Raw genomic sequence first — 18,614 nt, forward strand, 5'->3', positions numbered from 1 at the left:
ACAGAAAGAGCATAATTCTGTACGTTAGCAGAAAAACATGATCTCCATATGAATCACAATTTATGAGCTTATGATTGTAATTTAAAAATGAAAAAATAGGATGAAAAATAAAACATAATAATATGAAAATAAAAGCATAATAAAAGTCCTCCACTACAAATAATAATACAAATAATAATACAATAATACAAAATAAACATACAAAAAATAGACATACTGTATATACAACAAGTAAAGACTTTACAATGTACAGATATAAACAAATATGTTTTTATTATAAAATTCACAAAATGTACATGATATATATATAATACAGTAGAAATACATAATATACTAGAAAATATCATCTTGATATCTTAAATATTGACTGAGAAAGATCATGTCAAAGATGAAACTCTGAAGCTCTTCATCTCATTATTAGATTATGAGACTAGTCTGGATTTCATTGGCAGGGTCACACATATTAACTATTTTAGTTATTTAATTATGTCTACACATTATTAGAATATACTGCATGTATAGTTTATAGTAATGCAAAATGAAATCATCTAAGTAAATTGTGATTAAATTGCACAGGTGGGCAACAGTTTTATGACATTTTATAAAAAACCTAAATTCTGTGTAGTTACACCTCAGAAAAACAGCACTTCATTTTATCATGTAATATTCTTTGTTGATTTCAAATTTTAAGTTTGAGATTGTTTTATGGCATGAATTTTCTTAAGTGGCGGGATGACCATTGATTCATTGTGACTGGACAGTCCGTTTTAAGGAGACCTTTAATGTGCTGTTTTCCTGTAGCCCATCTGATGCAGCATGGCATTAGCAGCACAAAAGGTCTTGGGTTTGATCCTAGGGAATACACATACTGATCAAATTTAAAGAGCTTAAAAGCATTTCAATGTAAAAGTGAAAGTAAAGTGGGAATATTTGAATGATATATTCACGAGCAAAGCTAACATTTGTGTTTTATTAGTTAAAACAGATTATACGTGTTGCTTAACCAGATTTGAAAAGGTTGTCATTCTTGTCATATTTCTGCATCATGTATGGATTTGTTTCTGTGTCTTCTACAGAGTGGGCTGAGTTTCTGCACTGCAAAGGGAAAAAGTTCACAGATTTTGATGAAGTCCGCCAGGAGATTGAGGCTGAGACGGATCGTATCACTGGGGCAAATAAGGGCATTTCTCCCGTTCCCATCAATTTAAGGGTGTTTTCCCCTCACGGTACTGATGCAAAGAAACTGTCTGTCCCATCTGTGCTGTCCTGTCATTAACTCGACACTGTTTTATTTTATTTACAAACCCAATGTTTAAGACAGATACTTATCAAGCATCTTGTATGTACACATCATATTGGTAAAGCTTAAGTTATCTTATCCTTAATCTAAGAAAGCATACAGTTTGTCTCGAGGTTTTTTTTAAAGATTATAAAGATTGATACTGATATCTTATTTAACATACAGTAGGCTATGTTGTTACTGGTAAGTTATCATTATGTCACCTTGCATTTGTGCAGTGCTGAATCTGACGCTCATCGACCTGCCGGGCATCACTAAAGTGCCAGTGGGTGATCAGCCAGCCGACATTGAACAGCAGATACGCGATATGATCATGCAGTTCATCTGTCGAGAGAGCTGTCTCATCCTGGCTGTAACTCCTGCCAATACAGACCTGGCAAACTCTGATGCTCTTAAACTGGCCAAAGACGTGGATCCACAGGGTCAGTGTCCTTTAAATCAAATCATGCTTTATATATATATTACTGACTCTAAATGTCCTGAAATATATCAGACAATCATCTCTTATGTCATATTATCTTATAAAGAACCCATGAATATATAAAAATTTCTTCTTATAAATGAGCATCAGTGCTCGTTACTTCATTTATATGATGTTCATCATCTTAGGCCTGAGGACAATTGGTGTGATCACTAAACTTGATCTCATGGATGAAGGTACAGATGCTCGAGAGGTTTTGGACAACAAACTTCTTCCACTCCGGAGAGGTAAGAAATCCTTCCTGCCTCATGTCTCTTCTTGAATTAGTCCTGTTGACTCGAGCTATTATATTTGACTGTTTTTATATTTCCTGAAAACTTAAGTCACGTGCACAGATGTTTTTCACATACAGTGATCCTAACCCCTTTCTAAAGTCTTACAAAAGATATACAGTAATTTATTGTGAATGCTTTTGGTCTCAAAATAATTTGAATAGCTACAGTATGTTTGTGTTAGTGTATAATTTTGATGAGTTTACTGTTATTCTAAAATGACTAAACGTTTAAAGACTGAGTGCTGTAAAACCTTTGAACAGCATTGAATGACCACACAATAAAAGAAAATATTCAACATGATTATAAATCATGATCTGATGTTAGTCAGAAGTAGCATTGGAGAGGGGCCATAAATGACTATCAATATTTTTGGTTTGTATTCCCAAAAAAGAAAAGATTTTAAAATATGTTAGATTTATAATGGGCACCTATAAATTCAATCATACTGTCATGAAAGCGCTGTAGACCTGTATGCTTTTTGAGCAGTGAGTTTTTCCTCAAATGATCTCTCTCTGTCCATCATTAAGGATATATTGGGGTAGTGAACCGCAGTCAAAAGGACATAGACGGGAAGAAGGACATTAAAGCCGCTCTGGAAGCCGAAAGGAAATTTTTTTTCTCTCATCCGGCCTACAGACACATGGCTGACAGGATGGGCACCCCACATCTGCAGAAAGCCCTCAATCAGGTACCACAGTATAGTACACCACAAAACACAATGAGGACTTACTAGTGCAAGATTACACTTTAACAAAATTACCCTGATATAGACAGGAGACGGGGCTGAACGTGACCGTGATAAAGAATACAATATTTATCAATATGTTTTATTGCATATATTGATGCATTTTGTTATTTTTAAAGGCGGAGTGCACAATTTATGAAAAAACACTTTGGAAAAGGGACTCGGGCCGACTACCAAAACACACTTGTTGCCAATCAGCAGTAAAGGGCGTGTCTTCTAACCGACATCGTTGCCTGGGTTGTGTATGTGTGGGGCCGGTCTATGAAAAGAAGGTCCAGATTCTATTGGGGTAGGGGCGTGTTTGTTTAGGTGATTTCAAATATAAACACTGGCTTTTAAAAATTGTGCACTCTGCTTTTAAATGTGTAAATAAAAATGTTTAAATAAAACAGCTAAAACTATAAGAACAAATAAAAGATTATATGTGAATTATAGACACAAATAAAACATTCATAAGACCAAAAAAATGCTCATCAGATATACCCAAAATAATTTAATTTTGACATCAGACACGACTTAGCCTGGCTGCGGCCTCCTACGCACTTCCGCTCAATTTTATTTTCCTTCAGTACTACGTCTGGGATTTCAGTCTATTCTAGCGTTTCGAAAAATACAATTTTTGAAGGACCAATCAGCAAACAGAGGGAGTGGTTGAGAACGATGACAGTGATGTTGTGCGTCAGTTTGAGTTGTAGTTCAGTAATGGCAGCGGAGAAAGACGTGAGAAAAGCTATTCGGTCCGTTGTTGCAAAACTGCAGAATATACAGAAGTTAAAGCCGGAGCAAGAACAATGTTTGCCAAGTTTTGTTGGTCTGATCATTCAGACTTGTTGTTTCCGTCCGGTTTCGGCGCATAATATATACGTCACGACCACACGTTAGCGATCGCCTATGGCAGATCCTGAGTGACTCTGGGCAGATCCAATAGTGTTGAACTTTAACAGAGAACCCGCCTACAAGGAAGTAAACGTTTTTCAATGGAGAGAGGCCAGACTCTCTGTACTAATGAACCAGGCTAGACACGACTACCAAAAACAGTAATATTTCCAATATTATGCCGGTTTTCTGCTTCATTGACGTTTCTTTAAAGATGCATATTTAGGCTGCTGTCATTAAGAACATGTTAATAATATAGTTATGAGTAGCAACTTCTTCCTCTATTATTGTTTTGCTGCAATATCTTATGGGACTTCAAGTGGGTAGGATCAGTGTTGGCAATGTTACTTTAAAAAAGTAATTAGTTATAGTTACTAATTACTTCTCAATAGGGCTGGGATAAACGATTATTTCTTTAAACGGTTAATCTAGCGATTATTTTTTCCGTTGCACCGATTAATCTAGCGATTCATTTTATCAGTCCGATTCGACTTCGATTCGATTCTCGATTATCTCCCCATTAATTAACTAATAGCAATTTATACATGTTGATTTACATATCTGAATGGAAACATTTCAATATATGTTTATTGCTCTTAAAATTTCATAATAAAAAAGACTATACAAGTGCAAAATAATGCATTCTTAGTCAGACGTAGCATTCAATAAAGCGCTTGCAGCTCATACTGTGCAGTTTAGTAACAGTATAAAAATCTCAAGTTCAAATTACTTTATTTTACATGCATTTATGAGCAAAACCTCTTCAATGTGCCTTTTGATGGTCAGTGTAATTTTTATAACTTGATTTGTTTAATTGACATTGTTTTCATGCTGTTCTGGTCCATTTAATGACAGATATAAACACAATTATAGACTTAAGAAGCACATATGAAGAGTTTCGTTGCAAAACGAGATAAATCCATTTTTTTACATTTTTGTCAAAACATGTTTATTATTATGTTATCATGTTATTCTTTTGTTTTATGGTGCTACTTAGCTGTATTTTTTAAGTTATGAAGGTTTAAATCAAAACAAACCAACTGCAGTTGCATTGATATTAATTGGGAATGCACAACCAAAAAACGCGATTTCTGAACAATTAAAAAAACGGTGGTTATCTCGTTTTGCAAGAAACTCTTCATATATTATTAAATCACTTTCTCTTAAGTTTGTTAAGATAGATTAGGACTCATTTACTGCTGTACAGAGAGTGAATGACAGCGCAGTCTTCTGGCAACAGTGACATATTTTATTGCTTTCTGTTAAATTGCTCAAAGTCATGACTGTTTAAAACACACTTGGCATCACATTCATGATTTTATGGTAAAATGACACTTTTTCGCGTCAATCCACAAGCATTTAAACCATAAACAAAGCACGTTCACTTTAATTGAGCGTGAGCAGCGCAGCAGAAACGATTGCAGCACTGTTGCTACAGAGCCGTGAGCCCGCGCTACTCATGCGACGGGGTGCATGCTTGTTAACATGGGTGCTGAAAAAAACACGCACTGCTCACACTTGCTGTGTGAAACCGGCATGGACTGAAGCCACTGGTGTTGCTTCTACTCTACGGCGGTGCCTTTTTGGGTCTGACGAATCGACGCGCATATTTTTTGCGTCAACGTATTTTTTGTGTCAACGTCGCCGATTACGTCAACGCGTTGTCCCAGCCCTACTTCTCAAAAATAGTAACTGAGTTAGTAACTGCGTTACATCATTATAAAAGTAACTAATTACCAGGCAAAGTAACTATTGCGTTACTTAAAAAAGTTATTTCAAATAACTTGGATGCCCCCAATATAAAATTTGTTAAATGAATGAATTGGACACTAAAGAGATACCACAAATTTTGGTTGCAGCATGTGATGATATGGGGTGCTTTATTAGATCAGAATTACAGACGTGGATAGACTCTTTCTTACTCTGCATAAGTTGCACGCTACATAAACATTCTTGACTTTCATCTCAACGATGGAAAATTAGTGCTTTTTATACTTGGCGTTTACGACTGCTATCTTTGAGTTTGTTGTTCTTGCCGTCGCTCTGTCGTTTCGGGTGTGTGGGACTCGGACGGACTGCAGCGCGAGGACCGGTCTGCCTGTGAGTTGAGAAAAGAGAGCGATACATGCTCTCACGTCAGTCTCCAACCACGCCAGAAAAGATCACTAGATTTGTCATAGTCGCTTTTTGTAAAGTCGTTAAAGGGGTTTAGAAAGTTGCTAAATCTAGTGACAAAGTCACCAAGTTGGCAACACTGCACTTCTCGGACTGCGCATTTGTTTGTGTATGAACTCTGCCTGCCTCTGGTTGGCTAATGATGGAAATTAAGCCAATCATCATCAATTTTGTGGTTGTCCCATTTCCTCTACCACACACACACCAGAGAAAAACATTGCCTGTCTGGATGAGAGAACCTACTCTGGTGAAAATCGCTTCGATGTGTAAGGGTTTTTGTCTTGTGTACTGTTTGTTTTGTTATTAGGACTTTTATTTTGAAATCACATTATGCCATGCTTCACTTCCCACTTCCTGTTTGTTTTGTATAAAGCCACTTCAATTCTGTTCACTCGTGGCTGATTATTGCAAAGCCTGTAGTAGTACATCACCGCCTGTAGTACATCACCGCCTGTAGTACATCACCGCCTGTAGTAAATCAAAGTCTGTAGTAGTACATCACCGCCTGTAGTACATCACCGCCTGTAGTAAATCAAAGTCTGTAGTAGTACATCACCGCCTGTAGTACATCATCACCTGTAGTAAATCAAAGTCTGTAGTAGTACATCACCGCCTGTAGTACATCACCGCCTGTAGTAAATCAAAGTCTGTAGTAGTACATCACCGCCTGTAGTACATCACCGCCTGTAGTACATCACCGCCTGTAGTAAATCAAAGTCTGTAGTAGTACATCACCGCCTGTAGTACATCACCGCCTGTAGTAGTACATCACCGCCTGTAGTAAATCAAAGTCTGTAGTAGTACATCACCGCCTGTAGTACATCACTGCCTGTAGTACATCACCGCCTGTAGTACATCACTGCCTGTAGTAAATCAAAGTCTGTAGTAGTACATCACTGCCTGTAGTACATCACCGCCTGTAGTAAATCAAAGTCTGTAGTAGTACATCACCGCCTGTAGTACATCACCGCCTGTAGTAAATCAAAGTCTGTAGTAGTACATCACCGCCTGTAGTAGTACATCACCGCCTGTAGTAAATCAAAGTCTGTAGTAGTACATCACCGCCTGTAGTACATCACCGCCTGTAGTAGTACATCACCGCCTGTAGTAAATCAAAGTCTGTAGTAGTACATCACCGCCTGTAGTACATCACCGCCTGTAGTAAATCACCGCCTGTAGTAGTACATCACCGCCTGTAGTAAATCACCGCCTGTAGTAGTACATCACCGCCTGTAGTAAATCAAAGTCTGTAGTAGTACATCACCGCTTGTAGTAAATAAAAGTCTGTAGTAGTACATCACCGCCTGTAGTAGTACATCACTGGTTGTAGTAGTACATCACTGCCTGTAGTACATTACTGTAGTACATCACTGCCTGTAGTAGTACATCACTGCCTGTAGTACATTACTGTAGTACATCACCGCCTGTAGTAGTACATCACTGCTTGTAGTAGTACATCACCGCCTGTAGTACATCACCGCCTGTAGTACATCACTGCCTGTAGTACATCACTGCCTGTAGTACATTACTGTAGTACATCACCGCCTGTAGTACATTACTGTAGTACATCACCCCCTGTAGTAGTACATCACTGCCTGTAGTACATCACCGCCTGTAGTACATTACTGTAGTACATCACCGCCTGTAGTAGTACATCACCGCCTGTAGTACATCACTGCCTGTAGTACATCACCGCCTGTAGTACATTACTGTAGTACATCACCCCCTGTAGTAGTACATCACTGCCTGTAGTACATCACCACCTTTAGTACATCACTGCCTGTAGTACATCACTGCCTGTAGTACATCACTGCCTGTAGTACATTACTGTAGTACATCACCGCCTGTAGTACATTACTGTAGTACATCACCCCCTGTAGTAGTACATCACCGCCTGTAGTACATTACTGTAGTACATCACCGCCTGTAGTAGTACATCACCGCCTGTAGTACATCACCGCCTGTAGTACATTACTGTAGTACATCACCCCCTGTAGTAGTACATCACTGCCTGTAGTACATCACCGCCTGTAGTACATTACTGTAGTACATCACCCCCTGTAGTAGTACATCACTGCCTGTAGTACATCACCGCCTGTAGTAGTACATCACTGCCTGTAGTACATTACTGTAGTACATCACCGCCTGTAGTAGTACATCACTGCTTGTAGTAGTACATCACTGCCTGTAGTAGTACATCACCGCCTGTAGTAGTACATCATTGCCTGTAGTACTTCACCGCCTGTAGTACATCACTGCCTGTAGTACATTACTGTAGTACTTCACCGCCTGTAGTAGTACATCACCGCCTGTAGTACATTACTGTAGTACATCACCGCCTGTAGTAGTACATCATTGCCTGTAGTACTTCACCGCCTGTAGTACATCACTGCTTGTAGTAGTACATCACTGCCTGTAGTACATCACTGCCTGTAGTACATCACTGCCTGTAGTACATTACTGTAGTACATCACCGCCTGTAGTACATTACTGTAGTACATCACCCCCTGTAGTAGTACATCACCGCCTGTAGTACATTACTGTAGTACATCACCGCCTGTAGTAGTACATCACCGCCTGTAGTACATCACCGCCTGTAGTACATTACTGTAGTACATCACCCCCTGTAGTAGTACATCACTGCCTGTAGTACATCACCCCCTGTAGTAGTACATCACCGCCTGTAGTACATTACTGTAGTACATCACCGCCTGTAGTAGTACATCACCGCCTGTAGTACATCACCGCCTGTAGTACATTACTGTAGTACATCACCCCCTGTAGTAGTACATCACTGCCTGTAGTACATCACCGCCTGTAGTACATTACTGTAGTACATCACCCCCTGTAGTAGTACATCACTGCCTGTAGTACATCACCGCCTGTAGTACATCACTGCCTGTAGTACATTACTGTAGTACTTCACCGCCTGTAGTAGTACATCACCGCCTGTAGTACATCAATGCCTGTAGGGTTCTATTTGATGCAAAACTCATCAATTTATTGGAAAAAAGTAAGTTTATATGAATATGACGTTTTCTCAAGTAAAACAAAATTTTGAAAGGATATATATATATATATATATATATATATATATACGGTATATATATATAATTTTTTTTTTTTTGACACAATGTACCTTACGTTATTTGTCGATATACATTATCTAAGTAGCAAAAAATTTAAATAAGGATATTTGATTTACTACATCACCTGGATGATTTTTTCCATCTGTTTCCCCTGCATACTTAATAAATCTTGCTTGTGTATTGTATATCAGGGGTTTCCAAACTTTTTCAACCCAACAGATTATCTCAAGGCCCACCATTTTTAGAACTAGAAATATAGTGGAAAACACAAACATATTTGTTTCTTTTGAGTAGTTTTTTGAAGTTTACTTGAATAATATTAAAATGTCTTATGGTAGGGCTGCACGATTATGGCAAAAATCATAATTGTTTTAGGATATTTGCACTGAATTGGAAACAATATATTTGAAAAATGCAATGAATTTGCAAGGCTGTAGAGAACAGTGCACTATTGCAGCCTTAAAGTACTATGGATTTAATGATATTATTTGAATATAGTCAGTCGTGACCTAAAGCGGGCCGGTCTAAGGCATGAAACTCCAGGGCTGAAAATGAGTCCCACTCCGGCCTTGTATGTGGCTGCGGCTGCCCGAAGGATGAAGAGATTTTTATGTTATATGTTAAAAAACTTTCATGTTAATGAGAAGGAAAGTCAACAGTAGTGTTGTTTTTTGGACTAGAGAAAAAGCCTAAAAAAATTCTGTCTATTCTAAATTATGACAGTTTTATCTAGCATTTGCAAATGCGTTTACATCGTGTCTTTACTTAAGTATGGATGTAATAGACATCTATGTGTTTGTGTTTCTATAGCAACTGACCAATCACATCCGGGATACTCTTCCAGCATTCCGCAGTAAACTCCAATCACAACTGCTTGCCCTGGACAAAGAGGCTGAGGAGTATCGGCACTACCGACCCGATGATCCCTCACGCAAGACCAAAGCTTTGCTTCAGTTAGTTATTCACTTTATATTATACTGACGTCAATTGAAATCTATCCTGTTTACTTTCTCAGTAGATTTTCCTGCTCTTATATTACATGATCCTTACTCAAGTCCTTCAGACTAGATTTATAAAGTGAATCAACCAATTAAAGCTTAAAAGTACAGTTCATGAATAAACTTTCACAAATGATTGTGACACACACATATTTAACAAAAGTTGTTTTTCTATATCTCTGTGTTGTGTTTGCAACTGTTGTTGTTTTTCTTTCAAGGAAAAAAGGGTTTTTTCATCTCTTTCTTGCTCATATTTACCAAGGGTGTCATATTCAGAAAGTTTATGAAGTCATTTTCTGTGTTTTATCTGTCAGGATGGTCCAGCAGTTTTCTGTGGATTTTGAGAAGCGTATCGAAGGTTCCGGTGATCAAGTAGACACTATTGAGCTGTCTGGTGGAGCCAAGATCAACCGCATATTTCATGAGCGTTTTCCCTTTGAGCTGGTCAAGGCAAGCAGCAGAAGAATCAGATTAAACCTGTAGATATTTTATTATAAAGTAGTTGTTCTTAAATATCGCTACCCCACAGATGGAGTGTGATGAGAAAGAAATGCGTCGTGAAATCAGCTATGCCATCAAGAACATCCATGGTATCAGGTGAGAGTGTTTGATTGTGATTGTCTATGAGAAAGACATTTAACTTGTTTTTTTATGGATTGGATTGCTATTTCATCTTTGACATTTTCGGTTTGAGTATAAATATGTCCATTTATATTTCAGCATAGGACCTTTGGCCTTGGCTGTGTGTAGCTTTGCGTAGCCTGAAACGCAACTCTCCAAAAATATAAAAATGCGTCAATTCTACACAGACCACAAACACTGGTAGTAAAAACAAAGATGGACCAAGTTGAGAAGCTACATTTAAAGCTATGGTCTACGATTTCAAAGATTGTTCATTATTAATAATCTCGTTTAGATGCTGGTTATGGTTCTACAGTAAAATCCTAACAATATGAAGAGAAAAAAGAATTTAAAAAATCCATTCAGTCTATTGGGTGTATGGTAGCAGATAAGTTGACCAATTTAAACTGTCCGGCCGGAAACTCACGTCTCCACCCCATCGCACACCACCCCGCCCCTCTCCTGCCTGCGACATGAAATTTGTGTCAGTGTATGGTAGCCAGCGAAGCAGCAACATCTCACTAATGGAAAAAAAACTAAACGACAGCAGCAAGCAGCCCCTGCTTGTCCCTACAGTAAAGGTTGGAAGAAAAAGTCTGTTGAAGAAAGAGCAGAGGTAAAAAAATGTGAAAAACGCCGGACTCTAAGTAGAATCAATATAGGGTCCGCCATTGACCGTTGGAGGAAGCTTCAGGGAGATTTGGGGCTGAAAACCGGCGCCGACACGGCAGACTTTTTGTTGAACAGGTACGCATTTATTTATATTTTTATTGTGTGAGGTGTTACATAAATATCTTTTTATGAGTCTGACAACATGCTGCCGGTCAGCATCGGAATGTTAGCCGTTTAGCATCGCGTATCACGGGTCAAAATAATTATATTTACAAAGATTGTGTGAGGTGTTACATAAATATAGTATTATCAATCTGACAACATGCTCATGCTGCCCGTCGGCATTGTAATGTTAGCCGTTTAGCATCACGTATCACGGGTCAAAGTAATTATATTTATAAAGTCATTTCTTGAAGCTCATGAGGGGAAACGTATGCCAAACGTTGTTGTGAAAGTAAATAACGTCAATTATAATCATAATTGTAACTGTTCATTCCTTCAAGGATTTATGTGTTTACTGCTCGGTAAATCTCTGTTCTGATGTTTACTACCAGTGATCACAGCTTGAATGAGTGACGTTGTTCAGGTCTTTCCCGGTGGGAGAGATCAGGTAGCACAGAGGGGCGGGATGAGTTTTTTTAAAAACTTACTAACTGTCTCAGGCTTTCTCGACCGATTTTTAACATCGTAGACTACAGCTTTAACCATTCCAGTTGCAAAAAACGTCGTTGTCTATTTACCTCCATCAGTCCTGATTAGTGATGCGTGGGTTGGAAAAAACAGGGTCCTGCTTTTATTATATTATTTTGCCCTTTGTTTCAGCCTAAATGTACTTGGAAACAGCCATTAGGGTACATCGCCCTGTAAACTGGCAACAACATATGCTTATGATCTTGGGTTTTTCCCCTCCTAAGAGTTTTCCCCCTGGACTAGCCAGGAGGGTTTTTCTCCTAGGGGGTTTTTTCATCCCCTGGAGAGTCCGCCACCTTTGGCTTAGCTTACTGCTCTCTACTGTATACGTTACATTATTACTACGCTCGCTTTTCTATACTTTTCCTACATCTGTTAATGTAAAGCTGCTTTGAAACAATTAACAATTGTGAAAAGCGCTATATAAATAAAATTGAATTGAATGAACCATAGAAACCAGCATGGTAATATTAATGATGTAAATTCCCGACTTTAATTTCTCTGTTTGTTTTGATGCTGGCGTATGGAGCTGCTTGATGCTTTCGTGACCTGAGACCAAAGGTTTGGGAACATCACGCAAGTTATGTAGCTACGTAGGCCTGTGTATTGTAACCCTATCAAGAACCAAATAAAATAAAATATCAAATAAAATTAATGATGAACTCTTTTGCCACGGCCTAACATACCGGTCATCCGCTGATTTCACAAACAACCCCCTCTACTGAAATATCTGCCTTTTCTTTTATTCGTTTTTTTTAAATCGTTCAAGATCGATTAAGCCATAATGAAAAAATATAACATTAAATCTTTTTTTTTTTGGGGGGGGGGGGCGGAAATAAGTAATTCAACTCTGACTGAGTAGTAAACGTTGTAAAACTCTGACATGAATGCCCTGATTTCCTGGACCACTTTCCTTTTTTTCCATTTTCTGGCTGACTGGTCACAAGCTAGCTAACAAGTTTTTGATAAAAAGGAACACTGATGCTGATCCTGACAGTGGGAAGGACCACAACTGTCTCAAACATTTTTGGGGGCGAGTTGGGGTCCTACCTGCCTGTATACCCACCACCCCAATAGAAGAGCAGTTTTCACTCTCCCTGGGTCTTACCAGCATGCAGCATATTTGCCTCCCTCATCCGTAGGATGGCACAATACCTGAGTGGTTGCAAATTTAATTGGTCTGGAAGGATGCTGCACGTCCCCTCCAACAAAAAATTTAGCTGTCCAAACACCCCCGCAGGTATGGTAAAACAGATTGTTACTCTCGTACGGTTCCTGGCAGCATGGACTATGCTCCCCAGTACTTCACGATGGTTTAAAAAGGATGATCCATCTCGGCTATGTGATTCAGTTCTCTCGGCACTCACCAAGGTATCTGCGCTTTAACTAGGTTTAAACCAAAGACACACCGGATTGAGGGCGTTTCACCTGCCAAGATGTTAACAGGATTCAACAGTCTCTATTTTATCCTATTTCAGGCTGCTCACACAGAAGCGTATCATTACATCAATATGACTTCAGAATTGGTTTGCAGCTATTGACCTGAAGGAGGCATAATTTCATGTGTCGATCCTCCATTGACACAGGGCGTTTCTAAGGTTTGCTTTCAAGGGACGAGTGTACCAGTTAAAGTTCCTCCCCTTTGGTCTTGCCCTGTTGCTCCACATCTTCACGAAGGCCACGGAGGCCACCTTGCCTACACTCAGGTAGTAAGCCATTTGAATTGACTTAAAATGACTCAACAGTTTTAGAGACTCCTGAGGCATTTGGCATCCTCGGCAGCAGGGGTTCTCTTTGGATTGATGCATATGAGGCACTTTAACCCTGGCTACAGGGCTGTGTCTTGAGGCGGGCATCGCACATTCAGTCCATGGGCATAAAATCTCTGGTCTCTGGACAGCGTCTCATCAGTGTTGGCATATCAGTTGCCTCAAGTTTCTGACAGTCATGCTTGCCCTGAGGAGGTTTTTACAGTTGATTCAGGGAAAGCATGTGGTACTCTAGATTGCTAAGGTGAACTTGCTCATTGCCTCCTCCTTTGAAGTCAGCAGACAATGAAATCTCTGCAGGCCCCACATAGTGAGCCTCATCGCACACATACTATGCAAGGACAAGGAGGAGCAGAAGTAGGTCAATTTAGTTGCCCCATATTGACCCAACCAGACCTGGTTTTCCCTGAGCCAAGACCTTCTCATTCAGGGGCAAGGCATGATCAGACCTTGCTAGACTGTTACCCTTTGTGGTAATATCCATCACTCTGGCCAGGGCCCCCACTAAAGGCGGTTGTATGTCCTGAAGTGGCATCTTTTCGGAAGCTTCCCGTGAGGAAGACCCACAGAGATGTGGCATTTAGTATAGGGACCAATAATATTACTTCATCTACACAACGTCGAGTAAGTGTAAGAAAGAGTAATCAATTAAAAAAATCAGAATTGAAAGTGTCTCTGTTATGACTTTAATGTATGTTCCCTGATGGAGAAAATATGATATTGTGTCCCTCTTGCCACAGTGCTTAACCATCAGTTGATGGGGTTGAAACTCAGTTTGGCTCCACAGCTTAAATCTGAAAAAGTTTAGCTTTTTCTAAAGATCAGAGAAGATCTTTATCTCTAGGGCAAACCCAAAGTGTCTCGTCATTGAAACAACATCTTGTTCCCTCCATCAGGGAACGGAGGTTACATTGATAACCAAGATGTCTTCAATTCTGACTGGTTTAAGTAGTTTGCCAAGTCATGTAGTAAGCCAAATCTGATCATATGTAAGCAATAAGGTACGAGAGGCTGTGCTGTATCGTGAATAAGTAGGCACGACGCGAAGCGGAGTGCCTGCAACCCCTTCAGCCGTTACTTATTCACGGTACAGCGCTTGCCTCGAGTACCTTATTGCTTTTATAAAACGGTTACCACACAATATTAAAGTAAAAAAAATATTAGTGCAACTTTCATGAAGTTAAATCAATAAAAGCATTCCTTCCGCTAGAAAAAATAGTCCCTGACTGCGAACAACAACATGAAAGCTCAAATAAAAACAACAAACTGTTCTCAGACTTTGTCTCATTATATGTTTATGTGTTGCTAAGGGTGTTGCTAAGGGCGCAGTGATATTAAATAGAACTGTTGGGTGAAGCGGTCATAGCAGTGTTTTATCGTGAATAAAGCACACCTATTGACCAATCAGAATCAATGATTGGAACTAACCGTTTTATAAGTGTGATTAAAGAATATGAGTGATATGAAAACAATCTGAATCTGTTTTCATCTGTTTTGCAGGACGGGTTTATTTACTCCAGACATGGCCTTTGAGGCGATAGTGAAGAAACAGGTTGTAAAGTTGAAGGAGCCATGTATTAAATGTATTGACCTGGTGGTTCAAGAGCTGATCAACACAGTCCGTCAGTGCTCTAATAAGGTAAAGTTAAAACAGTCTGTTTACACTGATAGATTTAAGGCTGATTTGATGTCATAAATCTTTCAAGTCGTGTCTTAGATGTGCACACATTAATACACTATTCAGTAAATTTTTGTTTGTTTTTGGGGATGACCGCAGTGGTGAACTGGGAGGTTCAGGCCTTCTTATTTTTTTGTCATGTATGCAGCTTCACTCGATGAGTCAATCATGTGCAAATGTTCATGCAGATGCACTAAACTCACTGCTGATTCCTGACACCACCATTCATTCATTCATTCATTACACATAAAAAATCTAACAGAAGAAAGTTATATTACCGTAAAACTTCAAATAATAGCCCGGGCTTTTATTTTCCCAAACCTATCATCACACCAGGCGTCTAAAAGAGACAGGCGTCTATAAGAGACAGGCTTTTAATTTAATTGTTCCAGCATGACAGCAGGAGGTTACCACATACGTTTTATTTTTAATTTGAATGTGTTTAACAAATTAGTTCGTGTAATAACAACAGTCTTAAATTATTGGCAGTATAAATAAAGCAAACAATGATATGTTTTTTTATTGGTTGTTGCGTGAAATCTTACCCAGATACAACAGTCCTATTTTCTGATTGGCTATTGTGTAGCCTCTTTCTTTTTTTTGTATTGGCTCGCTCGACTAGAACTCTAGGGAAGACGGGCTTGATAGAGAGAGACAGCAGTGCGGCCAGATACATTTTAGGCGCTGCAGCATATTAAATATGATAAATAGTATTTCCGCGTGAGAAATACAATGTGTGGCGGGAGTGCATGCATGACAAAAGACTTAAAAGCCCGGCTATTATCAGCGGCCCCAAAACACTACCGGCCCACCGGGAAAAATCCTGACTCTCCCGATTGCCACTTTGCTACTGTCATCATCACCTCAATCCTGGCGACGAAGCTTGTTGTGTTGTCATAGTGATGAGTAAAGGAACGACCGCTTCTGTCACGTGACATCTACCGGTAAGCAAAACAAACTTTAGCGTGTTCAATCTGCACCATAGAACTGTCTTAAACAGAGTATCTGACGGGTTTTAGAAGATTAAATACAACCCGAAACTAAAAAACAGACCAGGCCTTTATTTGAGACAGGCGTTTATTTACCCAAACCTGTCGTCACACCAGGCGTCTAAAAGAGACAGGCGTCTATTTGGGACTCGGCTATTATTTGAAGTTTTACGGTAGTTGGCTCAACACAAATGAATTATTTTTTTGAGGTGAAATTGAAATTCATCAGAATAAGTTGAGTGAACTTAAGATTTACTTGTATTTACAATTCCCCTAGTTTATGTTTAGATAAATCTATTCAATTGTGTGAATAGTTCTGATAATTATATTAAGTTAAATGAACACTCTGTAGAAACCTAATGAATCAGATGTTTTTATCCCCAGCTGGATTCTTTCCCACAACTGCGAGAGGAAACCGAGCGAATTGTTACTTCTCACATCCGTGACAGAGAGAGCCGTGCCAAAGATCAGGTATGACATACAGTGAATTAATTCAGCGTACATAAAACATGTTACTTGCTATGTATGAACTCATATAATAAAGTCATTCATTAAAACAGGGAATGTTTATTACACAGATGCATTTGTACATTTCTGCAGGTTTTGCTGCTTATTGATGTTCAGCTCGCGTACATCAACACCAATCATGAGGATTTCATTGGCTTTGCAAAGTAGGTGCAACAATTGAGAAGAAATCATTGAATATTTAATATTAATTATTCAAACTAGTCAATTTTCACATTCACCGTTTAATATAAGAAGTAAATAGATACATTATAAAGTTTTGATTGAATAGTGAATAAAATGGTATGGTCATCTCTCTCTTAGTGCTCAGCAGCGAAGCAGCCAGGCAAACAAGAACACTTCTGCTGGTAACCAGGTTAGTCAGTAGTGAATTGTATGTGATATGTGTTTGTTTAGGTCTCCATGCATATGTCACACTCAACACTAATAATTTGTCATGTTAAATAATGTAGTCACAAATATTGACAAAGTTAATAAATTAGCAAACTTGGTTATATCACTCATAAAGTTGCTAAATTATGGCCAAACTAACACTCATTTTATTGCCAGACACAAACACACAAGGGCAAGTCTTCCTTAAGACAAAGAAGCGAGAAGTGAAATAATGCCTGTCACGTTTTAAGTAGTGCGCATTGCTATGTCACCTGACTTTGCACTAGCCTTTAAAGTGCCCATCTTATGACTGCTTTTCCACAAGTTAAATAGGTGTATGAGTTCCATAAAGCATGTTTCAAAAGTTGTTTGCTCGAAATAGCTTGTAGGAAAAGATTGTTACCCATCTCTAGTAGCCTCTGTTTCAGTGCAGTTCAGATTGAGCCGTTTTGAGCTAGTCATTACATATTTATGAGCTGCTGCTCCTTTGATCACGCCCCACTACTAACATCATGTGCACGTGCATAGTGATATCGTGAGCAGTACAGACCATACTGTGTTATTATTTTATATATTATTATTATTAACTGTTTATGTTGCCAACAGACAAATCATGCAGAAAAGTATCACTAATAAGTACACTACAGGAGAAGAAACTCATGACACACAATGATTCCAGAGTCAATTGTGATGCAGCAGTTTCAACAATAAACTCGTTTTCCCTGGACAATGCTAACATATTCCCATTAAAAAACATTTTCAAACACATTATTTTCGCAAATTACAGAAATTAAGACCCGGCGGGGGATGTATACTGCTTGTGGGCCGCGTGCTAATTGCTAGAAGCTAGCGGGAGGTCCGGACCGTAAAGTTACAAGAGGCTCAGGGGTTAGCCTCGTCAGAAAAGCCGGGGCGGTAAGGCTCGGTCTCGGTTAGTTTGGCAAAAAAGCACTATTACTTAGTTCTTGTAGAATTGTAAAATAAAGCCGTTAAATATTTTTTTTAACTTTCGAAACCACGCTGCAAACTATCTAGCCTGCAAAAATATCTATATAGCCTACTGTTTACAAACAATTTTATCATCACTATACATTTAAAAGGTATAATTTACGGGATTAGCATCAATGTATGATCTCTGTTTTGAGATACAGATGCTCTAGCATCATAAATGTAGATGACAACATGCAAAATATAAGGTGACTTCTTACCTTTTGTGTTGATATCGATCGCGAATCGAATCCAGTCTATTTCAGATGTGTGAATGATCCATGAAAGTCCAATAAAATACATCCAATTACCATTTTTGTCCACAAATGCGTATAATCCGTGAAATATAGATACATAGACTGTTGTTTACATCAGATTTCGCATGAAGGTCTTATCGCCTACAATCTGATGACTATTTGCATCGTAACACAC

At 38.9% G+C, this 18,614-nt stretch overlaps 1 protein-coding gene across 1 annotated transcript in view; it reads left to right on the top strand.

Annotated features, from left to right (window-relative positions):
• Nucleotides 1-18,614, top strand: part of LOC129441446 (dynamin-2) — a 42,323-nt gene that overhangs the window by 4,262 nt on the left and 19,447 nt on the right. Inside the window, exons 4-14 of the mRNA XM_055201103.2 lie at nt 1,077-1,226; nt 1,519-1,722; nt 1,910-2,008; nt 2,584-2,744; nt 9,752-9,894; nt 10,254-10,389; nt 10,469-10,536; nt 15,132-15,270; nt 16,683-16,769; nt 16,899-16,969; nt 17,127-17,178. Of these exons, the coding sequence (XP_055057078.1) occupies nt 1,077-1,226; nt 1,519-1,722; nt 1,910-2,008; nt 2,584-2,744; nt 9,752-9,894; nt 10,254-10,389; nt 10,469-10,536; nt 15,132-15,270; nt 16,683-16,769; nt 16,899-16,969; nt 17,127-17,178 (1,310 nt within the window). The remainder of the gene's footprint in view (nt 1-1,076; nt 1,227-1,518; nt 1,723-1,909; nt 2,009-2,583; nt 2,745-9,751; nt 9,895-10,253; nt 10,390-10,468; nt 10,537-15,131; nt 15,271-16,682; nt 16,770-16,898; nt 16,970-17,126; nt 17,179-18,614) is intronic.

This window comes from Misgurnus anguillicaudatus, chromosome 2 (genome assembly GCF_027580225.2).
Source record: "Misgurnus anguillicaudatus chromosome 2, ASM2758022v2, whole genome shotgun sequence".
Lineage (NCBI taxonomy): Eukaryota > Metazoa > Chordata > Actinopteri > Cypriniformes > Cobitidae > Misgurnus > Misgurnus anguillicaudatus.